The 16,007-nt window shown below is 37.1% G+C and overlaps 1 protein-coding gene and 1 pseudogene across 1 annotated transcript in view; one reads left to right on the forward strand and one right to left on the reverse strand.

Annotated features, from left to right (window-relative positions):
• Window positions 1-16,007, reverse strand: part of EFCAB5 (EF-hand calcium binding domain 5) — a 126,610-nt gene that overhangs the window by 100,786 nt on the left and 9,817 nt on the right. The window contains exon 4 of the mRNA XM_077749652.1: window positions 355-931. Coding sequence (XP_077605778.1) covers window positions 355-931 — 577 coding nt within the window. The remainder of the gene's footprint in view (window positions 1-354; window positions 932-16,007) is intronic.
• On the forward strand, window positions 3,345-3,689 carry LOC144219726 (small ribosomal subunit protein uS10 pseudogene; annotated as a pseudogene).

The raw sequence follows: 16,007 nt of genomic DNA on the forward strand, positions 1-16,007 counted from the left end.
CATATGCTTCATTAATTTTCATAGTGCCTCATAAATTCTAGCAGCTCAATAAATACTTTTTGAATATTTAAGTCCTATTTGTATGATTATATTATTATTCTACTTCCTTTCAACAAAAGGACCTAGATCCTCAACTGAAAATGTAACAAATTACAGGGTGCTTGGGTGGCTCAGTTGGGTAAGTGACCAACATTGGCTCAGATCATGATCTCGTAGTTTGTGAGTTTGAACCCCACATTGGGCTTTCAGATGTCAGCGCAGAGCCGGCTTTGGATCCTCTGTCCCCTTCTCTCTCTCTGCCTCTCTTTGCTCAAGCTTGCTCTGTCTCTCTCTCAAAAAAAAAAAAAATTGTACCTGTTGCCGACAGTGTTGGGAACGTGTATCTTCAGGTCTTCTGTGACATCCCTCATCACCCTCTGATAACCAGACATTCCTGAGTCTTTGATATAAGAAGGATTATTTCTCATTAAATATTCCCCCAAATGATTAATTGGATCAAACGTGGTTGTAATATCAGCTTCTGCCCAAAGCTTCTTCTTTTCTACTTGCATTAACATTTTTTCCACTCCAGGCACTAAGGTGGGTAGAAGTTTATCAAGCAAATATGCACGAGTGTTACCTGTCATTTTTTCAGTATTAAACCACTCTTTGGCCAAATCATCCCTACGGAGTTTTTTTTCAGCTTTTTTTTCTAGTTCTTTCTTCAAATTATCCTTATTTATTATTTTCTGCTGCATTGCCTGGGCTCTTGCCTCCACTCTTTCATAAAAGTTTTTCTTCCATGGCTGTTCTGGCTTTGAATTCAGTACAGCTGGATCTAAATTGAAAATCACTTTTGCAGGTTTTCTAACCACAAAATTCTTTGAGACATTAGTGTCAGTGTCCATTATTAAATCAGGTGAAGCTTTTTTTTGCCCTTCCAAGTTTATTTCTGAGGAGGAAAAGAAGGGAAATGTAAGACATACTAGAAGTAGATTTTAATCTATGTTAGTTTAGAATATTATTTGAAAAAAGCTTTTTTGCATCTATTTATATGGCATATTCAAACACAACTGAAAGTAACAGAAAATCAGGTAATGTGACTTTAACCATAAGGACATTAATTATTGACTTAATCAGATGTCATTCAGCGGCTCACTGTTTTTCATTAAGTACACAGCCTGTTTCTATTGTTCTTTATTAATTTTTGTGCTTCTACCTGAGGCTCACAAGACAGCTATTGTATCTCCCAGCATCCTTTTAAAGGATAAGAGATTTGAGAACAAAGGGGACTTTTTTCTCTTATGGTTCTGTTTGAATATATAAGAAGAGAATACCCTAGACTTGCTACTCTAAGATTTTCCTTTATATTTCATTGGACTTATTAAGTTGCATGTCTACCCCTAGACCAATACCTGGTAAAGGGAAAAGGAATTACTATGAATAGGTTTGAGTAATCATAATCTATTCCTTCATATTAGGGGTTAGATCAAGTTCTCTGGGGGTGCCTGGGTGGCTCAGTCAGTTAAGAGTCTGACTCTTGGTTTCAGCTCAGGTCATGATCTCACTGTGTATGTGAATTCAAGCTCTGCACTGTGGACAGCCTGCTTGGGATTCTCTCTGTCTGTCTCTCTCTCTCTCTCTCTGTCTCTCTCTCTCTTTCAAAATAAATAAATAAACTTTAAAAAAAAGAGCAAGCTCTCTGATATCAAATGATTTCCATCTGCTACAGAACTGAGGTTTCGTTGTCAGGCAAAAAGGTGAGTAAACAAATGTCTGCTGAGTAGACAATGAAAGGGTCTACTCTCTCTTGAAGAAAGGCTCATATTTCCAGCCTCTTTCAGATTTTCATTTAAAAAGTACAATATGGAGTGGGGCATCTGGGTGGCCTGGTTGGCTAAGCATCCAACTTCAGCTCAGGTCACATCTCATGGTTCATGAGTTTGAGCTCTGCATCAGGCTCTACACTGATAGCAGAGAGCCTGCTTTGAATTCTCTGTCTCCCTCTCTCTCTCTGCAGCTCCCTCCTTCCATCTCTCTCTCTCAAAAATAAATAAACATTAAAAAAAATTCTTTAAAATGCAGTATGGAGACCAAGATAGTAGAGTAAGAACAGGTACTTACATTCCCTACCTACCAAAATATCTAGAAATGACTAAAAAGTTGTGTGTGTGTGTGTGTGTGTGTGTGTGTGTGTGTGTAATATAAACATGAGAAAACTGGCAATCATGGCAATCATGAAGGAGGTCTTCAGTAGTCAGAAATTTTGAAGTTTTCTGAAACATGTATGGAACGTGGAATCAGATTGAGAAAACTATAGGACTAAAGAAACACAAGAGAAGATCACTGTGAAATTTGGGAGCAACTTTGAGGCACCCCAAGTTTAGGAAATCACTGAGCATTTGTGTACCTTCATCCCCATTTGAGCTCACCATCAGAGGCATCAGAGGTGTTCACCCCTGCATTGGGACAAGGGGGTTTGGGCTAGAGAGTCAGGATAATGCCTCTACACAGAGAGAAAATGAATTGCTGACAGACTTCACTACTTAAAAATAAACAATAGTATTAGCACTGGGTGTTGTATGTAAGCCAACTCGACAATAAATTATATTTAAAAAATAAAAATAAAATTAAAATAAACAATAAAAGTTTATTTAAGAAAGAAACTTGGGGCAGCTGGGTGGCTCAGACGGTTAAGCATCTGACTACTCAGGTCATGATCTTTAAAAAAGAAACTAAACAAACCAAAAAAGAAAGAGAGAAATCACGTGGAAATGAAAAAGAATTACTGTTGCCAACAAAACCATCAATACATTGACTTGAAGATCAGAAAATACTAAATAACTAAACAGCAAACTGGAATACCAAGCCAAAGCAGATAAAAAGGGCAAAGGAAATAAGAGAATGGAAGATAGATCTAGAACTTTTAATACTCATCTATTAAAAGTGTTAAATGGAGTGAATCAAGAGTATAGGGATAAGGAAATATTCAAAGAGATAATGCAAGGAAATCTCATAGTCCCGAAGAAATAAAAAAATCTTGAACTTTAAAAGGCTTACCAAATGGAGTTTCTGTTTGGAATGATGAAAAACTACTCAACTAGACAGTGGTGATGATTGCACAATATTGTGAATTTACTTAATGACACTGAACTGTACACCCCAACATAGTTTAAATGGTAAATTTTATATTATGTGCGTTTTACCACAATTTTTTAAAAGCACCAAATAATCAATGCAAGATACATGATTAAAATACAAAAGTCTTTTGAGGAAGATGCAGTTGGCGCTATAGCAAAGCTCTGGCTCCTGTTCCTGACTCACTGCTGTTGACTCTCTCAGAGGAACAAGTCAGTGTGGCAGCCATGACTTTTAAAGAGGCTGGGAAGACACCCATGGAACCAGAGGTGGCAACTTACCAAATTAGAATACTCTAACCAACCAGAATGTAAAATCTTTGGAGAAAGATCAGAGGAGCAAAAGTAAAGAATTGCAAAGTGAAAGGACCAGTTCAGATGCCTATCAAAACTTTGAGAATCACTAGAAGAAAAACTCCTTGTGGTGAAGGTTCTAACATTTGGGATCATTTTTAGATGAGGATCCACAAGCAACTCATTGATTTGCACAGTCCTTTTGAGATTGTTAAGCAGATTACTTCCCTCAGAATTGAGCCAGAAGTTGAGGTTGAAGTCACCATTGCAGATGCTTAAATCAACATTTTTAATAAATTCTTTATAATTTGTTAGATGATGGATGGATAGGTAGATAGATGACAGGGATAAGATATCCTGGGTACTAGCAATAATGGATTAAAAATAAAATTTTTCAAAATTTCTTCTTATAATAGCAACAAAACTTGAAAATATCTAGAGATTGGGGCGCCTGGGTGGCTCAGTCGGTTAAGCATCTGACTTCGGCTCAGGTCATGATCTCATGGTTTGTGGGTTCAAGCCCCGCGTTGGGCTCTGTGCTGACTGCCAGCTCAGAGCCTGGAGCCTGTTTCAGATTCTGTGTCTCCCTCTCTCTCTGACCCACCCTTGCTCATGCTGTCTCTCTCTCTCTCTCTCATAAATAAATAAAACATTAAAAAAAGAAAAAAAGAAAATAACTAGAGATAAACCTATCAAAAATGTATTACGACCAATATGAAGAAAACTATAAAAATTTTGGTATTGGCATAAGAATAGATGTAAGTAAATGTAATATAATTAAAAGTCCAGAACTAAATCCATATGTGCATGACCAACAAATATTTAACAGAGGTGCCAAGGTCATTCAATGGAGAAAAATTTCTCTTCAGCAAATGATGCTATAACAACTGGATATTCACATGGGAAAAAATTAAGTTGTACCTCTACCTCACATCATATACAAAAATTAACTAGTTATCCCTAACAGACATATAGAGAACACTCTACCCAACAAAGCAGAATTCACATTCTCCTAAATCCTAAATGCATATGGGATATCCTTCAGATAGACTGTATGTTAGGCTATAAAGTAAATCTCAATAAACTTAAAAACATAGATATCACATAAAGTATCTTCTTTGACCAAAGCAGGATGAAATTAGAAATCAATAACAAAAGAAAACTGGAAAACTCACAAATCTGTGGTAATTAAAACATACACCCTTAAGCACACCAATGAGCCAAAGAAGAAATCACAAGGGATATAGAGAATTCTTAGAGATGAATGAAAGTGAAAACACAACAAAACAAAAAGTTATAGGATGCAGTGTACATGGTGCTCAAAGATAATTTAAAGCTGTGATTACATTAAAAAAAGAAGAAATCAAATCAATAACCTAACTTTATATCTTAAGGACTAAAAAAGGAAGAGCAAAATAAACTCAGAACTGAAGCAGAAGGAAGAAAGCAGAAGGAAGAAAATAATAAAGATTAGAGTGGAGACGAACAAAATAGAGAATAAAGAAACAGCAGAGAAAATCAATAAAATCAAAAGTTCATTCTTTGGAAAGATTGACATAATTGAAAAACTTTTAGCTAGACTGGCAAAGAAAAAAGAGACACAACTGAAATAAGAAATGAAAGGGGCACCTGGGTGGCTCAGTCAGTTGAGTGTCCAACTCTTGATTTGGGCTCAGGTCATCATCCCAGAATTGTGGGACCAAGCCCCGTTCAGACTCTGTGCTGAGCATAAAGTCTGCTTAAGATTCTCTCTCTCCTCCCTCTGTTCCTCTGTTCCTCTCCCCGTCTCCCCAACTCGTGCGTGCTCTCTATTAATTAATTGATTAATAATTATTAATTAATTATTAATCAATTAATTAATAAATTAAGAAATGAAAGTGAGAGGGGTGCCTGGATGGTTCAGTCAGTTAAGTGTCCAACTTCGGCTCAGATTATGATCGCGGTTCATGAGTTCAAGTCCCACATTGGGCTCCATGCTCAGTGCCTGGATTCAGATTCTGTGTCTCCCTCTCTCTGTTCCTCCCTCGTTCACTCTGTCTCTGTCTCTCTCTCAAAATTAAATAAAGGATTAAAAAAGAAAATAAAAAAAGAAATGAAAATGAGAACATTATCACCAGTCTCACGGAGATAAAAAGAATAACCTAGAATAAATGGACAAATTCCTTGAAACAGAAAAATTATCTAAGTTGACTGTAAAAGAAATAGAAAATCTCAACATACCTATAGCAAATAAAGAGATTGAATTAGTAATCAAAATTCTACCAACAAAGAAAAGTTCTGGACTGGATGGCTTCACCAGTGCAATCAAACATTTAAAGAATTAAAATCAATCCCTACCAAGATCTTCCCAAAGAATTAAAGGGGACAGAACAGTTTCTAATTCATTCTGTGAGGCCAGCATTATTCTGATACCAAAGGCAGATATCGACATCACAAGAAAAGCAAATTGCAGACCAATATTCCTTTTGAATACAGATGCAAAAATCCTCAACAAGATATTAGCAAATCAAATCCAAGTAAGAGAATTATTCACCATGACCAAATGGGGTTTATCCCAGGATTGCATTTGTGATCCACATACGAAAATCAGTGTAATTCATCACATTAATAGAATGAAGGAAAAAGAAAACACATAATCATCTCAATTGATGTAGAAAAGGTATTTGACAGAATCCAACACCATTTCATAATTACAAAAATAAAATAAAATAAACCTCTCAGAAAACTAGGAACAGATGGGAAATTCCTCAAAATGATAAATGATATTTATTTAAAAACCCACAGTTAACATCACACTCAGTGGTGAAAGACTGAAAACTTACCCCTTAGGATTAGGAAAAAGACAAGGCTACCCACTTTCACAGCTGCTATTCAACATTGTCCTGGAAGTTCTAGCCAGAGGTATTAGAGAGATATTAGAAAAGAAAAAGAAATTAAAAGGTATCCAAACCAGAAAGAAAAAACCCTATATTTACAGATGAGATGACCCTGTATATAGAATATCTTGAATAATTCACAAAAAAGCAACTAGAGCTAATAAATGAATTTAGGAAGGTTGCAAGATACAATACCCACACAAAAATTAGTCGTGTTTCTATACAACATCAATGAACAATCCAAGAAGAAAATTAGGAAAGCAATTCCTTTTTCAATAGCACCTAAAAGAATTATAGACAGGAATAAATCTAACCAAGGAGATGAATGACTTGAATGCTGAAAACTACAAACCACTGCTGAAAAATATTAAAGAAGACATACATAAATGAAAAGAATCCTGTGTTCATGGATCGAAAGACTTAACATGTAAAAATGTAAATATCACTCAAAGGGATCTATAGATTCAATGCAGTTTTATCAAAATTCTAAGTCTCTTTCATATAAATTGATAAGTTGATCCATGTATTCATATGGAATTACAAATGATCCTGAACAGCCAAAACAATCTTTAAAAAGAATAAGCTTAGAAGATTCACATTACTTAATTTTGAAATACTACAAAGCTAAAGTAGTTAAAACAACATGGCAGAGGTATAAGGACAGACCTAGACCAACTGAATTGAATAGGCAGACGAGAAATAAATCTACATATATATATTTATATATGTAAGTAAATGTGTGTGTGTGTGTGTGTACATATATTCAATAGGTGCCAAGTTCATTCAATGAGGGAAGAACAGTTTTTTCAAGAGCTGATGCTAGGATAACTGGATATCAAAGGAGGTGGAAAGTTGGACCTTTACACCATATACAAAAATGAACTAAAAATGAAAGATTTAAATTTAAGACTTGAAACCATAAAACTCTCAGAAACTATAAAACTTGAGGAAAATCTCTATAATGTTGGGTTTGGCAGTGACTTCACAGATAGGACATCAAAAGCACAGGAAACAAAAGAAAAAATAGAAAACTGAACTTCATCAAAATCAGTAACTTTTACCCATTAAAGGATACAATAAGAAAGTTCCTCTTTCTCTGCATCATCACCAACATCTCTTGTTTCCTGAGTTGTTAATTTTAGCCATTCTTACAGGTTTGAGGTGGTATCTCATTGTGGTTTTGATTTGTATTATTCTGATGATGAGTGCTGATGAGCACTTTTTCATGAGTCTGTTAGCCATCTGGATGTCTTCTCTGGAAAAGTGTCTATTAATGTCTTTTGCCCATTTGTTCACTGGATTATTTGTTTTTGTTTTTTTTGGTGGGGGGTGTTGAGTTTGATAAGTTCTTTATAGATTTGGGGATACTAACCCTTTATCTCATATGTCATTTGCAAATATCTACTCCCATTCTGTCAGTTGCCTTTTAGTTTTGCTGATTGTTTCCTTCTCTGTGCCACAGCTTTTAATCTTGATGAGGTCCCAATAGTTCATTTTTGCTTTTGTTTCTCTTGCCTCCAGAGACATGGCAAGTAAGCAGCTGCAGTGGCCCAGGTCAAAGAGGTTTTTGACTGTTTTCTCCTCTAGGATTTTGATGGTTTCCTGTCTTACCTTTAGGTCTTTCATCCATTTTGAATTTATTTTTGTGTATGGTGTAAGAAAGTGGTCCAGGTTCATTCTTCTGCATGCCGCTGTCCAGTTTTCCCAGAAACATTTGCTAGAGAGACTGTCTTTTTTCCATTGGATATTCTTTCATGCTTTGTCAAAGATTAGTTGGCCATAACATATGTGGGTCCGTTTCTGGGTCTCTATTCTGTTCCATTGATTTATGTGTCTGATTTTGTGCCAGTACCATACTGTTTTTGAGATTATAGCTTTGTAATACAGCCTGTAGTCCAGAATTGTGATGCTCCAGTTTTGGTGTTCTTTTTCAGGATTGCTTTGGCTATTTGGGGTCTTTTCTGGCGCCATACAAATTTTAAGATTGTTCTAGCTCTGTGAAGAATACTGGTTGTTATTTTGATAGAAATTGCATTGAATATGTAGATTGCTTTGAGTAGTATTAACATTTTAACAATATTTGTTCTTCTAATACATGAGCATGGAAGGTTTTTTTTTTTCTTTTTTTTTGTCAGTTTCAATTTGTTTCATAACGTTTCTATAGTTTTCAGTGTATAGATTTTTCAGCTCTTTAGTTAGGTTTCTTCCTAGGTATTTTATGGTATTTGGTGCAATTGTAAATGGGATCAATTCCTTGATTTCTCTTTCTGCTGTTTCATTATTGGTGTATAGAAATGCAAATGATTTCTGTACATTGGCTTTATATCCTGTGACTTTGCTGAATTCATCTATCATTTCTGGCAAGTTTTTGGTAGAGTCTTTTGGGTTTTCCACGTACAGTTTATGTCATCTGCAGAGAGTGAAAGTTTGACTTCCTCCTTGCTGATATGGATACCTTTTATTTCTTTGTATTGCCTGATTGCTGAGGCTAGGACTTCCAACACTATGTTGAATAGCAGTGGTAAGAGTGGACATCCTTGTCGTGTTTCTGACCTTAGGGCTAAAACTCAGGTTTTCTTCATTGAGGATGATATTAGCTGTGGGTCTTTTGTATATGGACTTTATGATCTTGAGGTATGATCCTTCTATCCTTACTTTCTTAAGGGTTTTTATCAAGAAAGGATGCTGTGTTTTGTCAAATGCTTTTTCTGCATCTATTGAAAGGATCAGGTAATTCTTATCCTTTTTTAAAAAAAATTAAAGTGATGCATCACACTGATTTGCAGATGTTGAACCAGCCCTGCACCCCAGGAATAAATCCCAGTTGATTAGGGTGAATAATTTCTTTTAGTGTATTGTCAGATCCACTTTGCTAGTATCTTGTTGAGAATTTTTCATCCATGATAATCAAGGAAATTGGTCTGTAGTTCTTTTTAGTCAGGTGTTTGTCTGATTTTGGAATCAAGGTAATGCTGACCTCATAGGACAAGTTTGGAAGTTTCCTTTTCACTTCTATTTTTGGAACAGTTTCAAAAGAATAGGTGTTAACTTTTCTTTAAGTGTTTGGTAGAATTCCTCTGAAAAGCCATCTGGCCCTGGACTCTTGTGGTTTGGGAGGTTTTTGATTACCAATTCAATTTCTTTATTGGTTATGTGTCTGTTCAAATGTTCTATATCTTCTTGTTACAGTTTTGGTAGTTGATATGTTGCTAGGAATATGTCCATTTCTTCCAGATTGCACAATTTGTTGGCATATAATTGCTCAAAATATTCTCTTATTATTGTTTGTATTTCTGCAGTGTTGGTTGTGATCTCTCCCCTTTCATTCATGATTTTATATATGTGGGTCCTTTCAGTTTTCTTTTTGATCAATCTGGCTAGGGGTTTACCAATTTTGTTAATTCTTTCAAAGAACCAGCTCCTGATTTTATTGATCTGTTCCACTGTTGTTGTTGTTGTTTTAATTTCCGTATCATTGCTTTCTGCTCTAATCTTCATTATTTCCCTTCTTTTGCTGATTTGAGGCTTTGTTTTCTGTTCTTTTTCCAGCCTTTTAGGTATAAGGTTAGGTTGTGTATTTGAGACCTTTCTTCCTTCTTTAGGAAGACCCAGATTGGTATAGACTTTCCTTTATGACCACCTTTGCTGCATCCCAGAGGTTTTGGGCTGTCCTGTCTTCATTTTCATTGGCTTTCATGTACTTTTTAATTTCCTCATTAACCCATTCATTCTTTAGTAGGATGTTCTGTAATCTCTAGTTATTCATGGTCTTTCCAATTTTTTTCTTGTGATTAATTTTGAGTTTCATAAGGGTTGTTGTCAGAAAATATGCATGGTATGATCTTGATCTTTTTGTACTTGTTGAGGTCTGATTTGTGACCCAGTATGTGATTTATACTGGAGAATGTTCCATGTGCACTCTGTATTCTGCTGCTTTAGGATGTAATGTTCTGAATATACAGTCCAGTGTGTCACTCAAAGCTATTATTTCCTTGTTGATTTTGTACTTAGATGTATGTCCATTGATGTAAGTGGGGTATTGAAATCCCCTACTCTTATGGTATTATTATTGATGAGTTTCTTCATGTTTGTGATTGATTTATATATTTGGGTACTCCAAGTTGGGGGCATAAGTATTTATAGTTGTTAGATCTTCTTGGTGGATAGACCTCTTACTTATGATATAATCCTCTTTCATCTTTATTTCATCTTTATAATGCCCTTAGTCTTTATTTTAATATCTAGTCTTTCTGATATAAGTATGGCTACTTTGGTTCTCTTTTGATGTCTATTAGCATGATAGATGGTTCTCCATCCCCTTACTTTCAATCTGCAGGTGTCTTTAGGTGTAAAACGACTCTCTTGTAAGCAGAATATAGATGGGCCTTGTTTTCTTTTTCTTTTTTTTAATGTTTTTATTTATTTTTGAGAGAGAGAGAGAAAGAGAAAGAGAGAGAGAGAGACAGCATGAGCAGGGGAGAGTCAGAGAGAGAGGGAGACACAGAATCCAAAGACAGGCTCCAGGCCCTGAGCTGTCAGCACAGAGCCCAACGCGGGGCTCGAACCCACGAACTGTGAGATCATGACCTGAGCTGAAGCCGGACACTCAACCAACTGAGCCAAGGATGGGTTTTGTTTTCTTATCCATTCTGATACCCTATGTCTTTTGATTGGAGGGTTTAGTCCATTGACATTTAGAGTGAATAGTGAAAGATATGAATTTAGCCATTGTGGTGCCTGTAGAGTTGGTGTTTCTGTTGGTGTTCTCTGGTCATTCCTAGTCTTTGTTTCTTTTTATGTTTTGTTTTGTCTCTTCTCCACTCGAAGAGTCCCCCTTAAAATTTCTTGCAGGGCTGGTTCAGTGGTCACTAACTCCTTTGGTTTTTGTTTGCCTAGGAAACTCTTTATGTCTCTTCCTATTTTGAATGACAGTCTTGCTACATAAATAATTCTTGGCTGCATATTTTTCTGATTCAGCATGTCAGATATATCCTGCCACTCCTTTCTGGCCTGCCATGCTTCTGGGAATAGGTCTGCTGTGAACCTGATCTGCCTTCCTTTATAGATTAAGGATGACTTTTTCCCCCTTGCTGTTTTCATAATTCTTACCTTGTCTCTGTATTTTGTGAATCTGACTGTGATATGTCTTAGTGATGGTCAGTTTTTGTTGAATCTAATGGAAGTTCTCTATGCTTTCTGGATTTTGATGTATGTGTCCTTCCCCAGATTAGGAAAGTTTTCCCCTACAATTTGCTCATATAAACCGTCTGTCCCTTTTTACCTCTCTTCATCTTCTGGGACTCCTATGATTCAGATGTTACTCCTTTTTAGTAAGTCACTGAGTTGTCTTAGTTTTGTATTGTGATCTTTTTCCTTTGTTTCCTCTTTTTTCTGCTTCATTATTCTCCATAATTTTATCTTCTATATTGCTGATTTGCTGCTCTGCTTCATCCATCCTTGATGTCATGGCAGCCATTCCAGATTGCATCTCAATTATGGCATTTTAAAATTCATCCTGTGTAGATTTTATTTCTTTTATCTCCACAGAAAGGGATTCTATGTTTTTTTCAACCCCAGCTAGTATTCTTACCATGGTTCTAAATTCTACTGCAGACATCTTGTTTATGCCTGTGTTGATTAAGCCGCTGGCTGTCATTTCTTCCTGCTTTTCTGTGGGGTGAATTCCTTCATTTTGTCATTTTGGAGGGGGAAAAATTAATTAAAAATTTAAAAATTAAAAACAAAACAAAAAACTCAAATAAAGGAAGCTAGATCCTAGGTGTATTTTGGTCTGCTTGTTGAAAGACAATTGATAGAATAGAGAAAAAAGGGAAGGACAAGAAAAAAATAAACAATTTTTAAAAATTATATAATAAAATAGAATGAAAAAATATTAAAAATAAAAAATAAAGTAAAAAATAAAAATAAAATTTTCTATCTCTGTGTGTAAGAAAGAGAAAGAAAAAAGAAAACAATTTAAGCAAAAACAGAAGCAAAGAAAACAAATAAATAACTGAACCAGCAAATAGAATGAAACCCAAGTGAAGTTACATCCAGTTTCCCCTAGAACAACGAAGCCCTCTATACACTAAATCCTTACACTAAGCAGGTGGAGTGACTTGTGCTGGTTTTGTGGAGGATGTTTTTGGAGGGCACAGTTGAGTGAGACTTAGTGTAATGGCTCCATTCTCCACTAGGTGGCGCTGCTTAGGTTAGTGGAGTGGATCAGTGTTTTGTGCATATGCCTGTCTGCAGTAGAGGTGGAAATGGCTTCACCCAGCCCCCTCGTCTCTGGAACAGGAACTTCTTGGCTCTCACCGCTCTCACCAACAGGCGGTCAAGCACCCCTCCTTCTCTCAGGCCTCCATCTATTCCCCCACCTCTACCTTGTCCATGTCCAAGCTGTCCACTTGCCAGGTGGCACCACCCTCCAGAATTTTATCTCAGATGGAGGAGTGTTTCAAACCCCCACACTTCAGAGACCCCCACAGCTTGGACATGGGTCAACTCTTTGGGGAAGGGGGTGTCTTACTGAGCAATGACTGGGTTTGCCCCAGAAAACACGCATGTGATCACACAGCAGCAGAGGTTCAGAGATTATGGGAAATAACAACACACAGCCAGCGCCAGGTTTTACCACACTCTAGCATCTTTGTCCCAATACCATCAAACATTGGCTGCTCTCCAGGGTCTGCTGGGACCTTTCCCTGTGGCATGGCCATGTGATTTCTATCAAATGCATTCCAAGCAGGGGAACCACTTCTCCCCATGTGGCACATGGACCCTCAGACCACATGCCTGGGGATTTGCCCTAATTCCTCACCAGGTCACTGTCAGGCACTGAGCTCGGAACATTCAGAGTCTGTCCTCCACTGTTTATAGAATCCCTCTCCTTTCTCCCTGTCAATGGTTTTGGGGCACAGATTTCTTGTTCAGTCCTCTCTGACTGTTTTTACTCTTTCTCTCTCTTTCTCTCCAGCTACTTTCAGGGAAGTGCTTTTCTTGCGCGATCCCCATGGGCTGCACTCTCCCCCTTTCTCTTTCTCTGTTCTCTCTCTGCAAAAAAACCTCCCTACCTTCTGTGGCTTTTCTCTCCCCCAGTTCACCTCTCCTCACCACATACCTCAAGTTATGCAGATTGCTGTGTGAATCCTCAGATCAATTTCCTAGGTGTTCAAAATGGTTTAGTGCATTTCAGGGATAAGATAAGCTCCAGGACTCCATGCTGCTCTGTCATCTTAACTCAGGGGATCCATCTAGAAAAAAGTTGCTATAGCCAATGTCAGAGAAATTACTGCCTGTTCCCTCTTCTAGGATTATTATGGTTTCAGGTCTAACATTTAGGTCTTTAACCATTTTGAGTTTATTTTTGTTTATGGTGTAAGAACACGGTCCAGATTCATTCTTTTTCGTATTGCTGTCTGGTTTTCCCAACACCATTTGCTGAAGAGACTTTTTCCCATTGGATATTCTTTCTTGCTTTATTGAAGATTAATTAACCATTAAATTGTGGTTTATTTTGGAATTTTCTATTCTGTATCATTGATCTATGTATCCATTTTTGTTTTGATTGCCACAGATTTGTAATATAACTTGAAGTCTGGAATTGTGATATCTCCAGCTATGCTTTTCTTTCTTTCTTTTTTTAAAAATTTTTAAAAAATAGTTTATTGTCAAGTTGGTTTCCATACAACATCCAGTGCTCACCCCACAAGTGCCCTCCTCCATGCCCATCACCCCCCCTCCCCCCACACCCATCAGTCCTCAGTTTGTTCTCAGCATTCAAGAGTCTCTCATGGTTTGCCTCCTCTCTCTCCCCCACTATTTCCCCCTTCTCTCCCATGATCCTCCGTTAAGTTCCTCCTAATAATCCTATATGTGCAAACATATGGTAGCTGTCTTTCTCTGCGTGACTTATTTCACTCAGCATAACACCCTCAAGGTCCATCCATGTTGCTACACATGACCAGATTTCATTCTTTCTCATGGTCATGTAGTATTCCATCGTATAGATAAACCATATCTTCTTGATCCATTCGTCCGTTGATGGACACTTAGGCTCTTTCCATGTTTTGGCTATTGTTGAGAGTGCTGCTATGAACATTGGGGCACATGTGCTCCTATGCATCAGCACTCATATATCCCTTGAGTAGATTCCTAGCAGTGCTATTGCTGGGTCATTGGGGAGTTCTATTGTGAATTTCTTGAGGAACCTCCACCCTGTTTTCCAGAAGGGCTGCACCAGTTTGCATTCCCAACAGTGCAGGAGGGTGCCCATTTCTCTACATTCTCGCCTGCATCTAGAGTCCTCTGATTTGCTCATTTTAGCCACTCTGATTGGCGTTAGGTGGTATCTCAGTGTGGTTTTGATTTGTATTTCCCTGATGAGGAGGGATGCTGAGCATCGTTTCATGTGTNTTTCGTTGATCTGTTCAATTGTTTCTTTGGTTTCTATATTGTTTATTTCTGCCCTGATTTTTATTATTTCTCTTCTTCTACTGGGTTTGGGGTGCTCTTGTTGCTCTCTCTCTTGTTGTTTTAGGTGTGCTGTTAGATTTTGCACTTGCCCTTTTTAATTTATTGAAATAGGCCTGGAGTGCAATATACTTTCCTCTTAGGACTGCTTTCGCCGCATCCCATAGAGTTTGGATTGTTGTATTCTCATTTTAATTTGTTTCCATATATTTTTTAATTTCTTCTCTAATTGCCTGATTGGCCCATTCATTCTTTAGTAGGGTGTTCTTTAGCCTCCATGTTTTTGGGGGGTTTTCCAGACTTCTTCCTGTGATTGATTTTGAGTTCCATAGCATTGTGATCTGAAAGTGTGCATGGTATGGTCTCAATTCTTTTCTATTTATTGAGGGCTGCTTTATGTCCCAGTATGTGATCTATCTTGGAGAATGTGCCATGCACACTTGAGAAGAATATGAATTCCATAGCCTCAGGATGTAGAGTTCTAAATATATCTGTCAGATCCATCTGGTCCAATGTGTCATTCAAGTCCATTGTGTCTTTATTGATTTTCGGTCTAGTTGATCTGTCCATTGCTGTAAGTGGAGTATTAAAGTCCCCTGCTATTAGCACATTATCGATAAGACTGTTTCTGTTTTTGATTAATTGTTTTATGTGTTTAGGTGTTCCCATATTTGGTGCATAGACCTTTATAATTGTTAGCTCTTCCTGATGGATAGACCCTGTAATTATTATATAACGGTCTTCTTCATCATTTGTTACTGTCTTTACTTTAAATTCCAGTTTGTCTGATATAAGTACAGCTACTCCAGCTTTCTTTTGACTTCCTGTAGCATGATAGATATTTCTCCATCCCCTTACTTTCAATCTGAGGGTGTCCTCCTGTCTAAAATGAATTTCTTGTAGACAGCAAATAGATGGATTTTGTTTTTTTATCCATTCTGCTACCCTATGCCTTTTTATTGGGATATTTAGTCCTTTTACATTCAGTGTTATTATTGAAAAATATGGGTTCAGAGTCATTGTGTCGTTTGTGGGATTCATGCTTGCAGTGTGTCTCTAGCATCTTGTGTTCCTTGCAACATTTCCCTCAGAGAGTCCCCCTCAGGATTTCTTGTAGAGCTGGTTTAGTGGTGACAAATTCTTTCAATTTTTGTTTATTTGGAAAGACTTTTATCTCTCCTTGTATTCTGAATGACAGGCTTGCTGGATAGAGGATTCTTGGCTGCATATTTTTTCTGTTCATCAC

This window comes from Crocuta crocuta, unplaced genomic scaffold (genome assembly GCF_008692635.1).
Source record: "Crocuta crocuta isolate KB4526 unplaced genomic scaffold, BGI_CrCroc_1.0 scaffold149, whole genome shotgun sequence".
In the NCBI taxonomy this organism is placed as follows: Eukaryota; Metazoa; Chordata; class Mammalia; order Carnivora; family Hyaenidae; genus Crocuta; species Crocuta crocuta.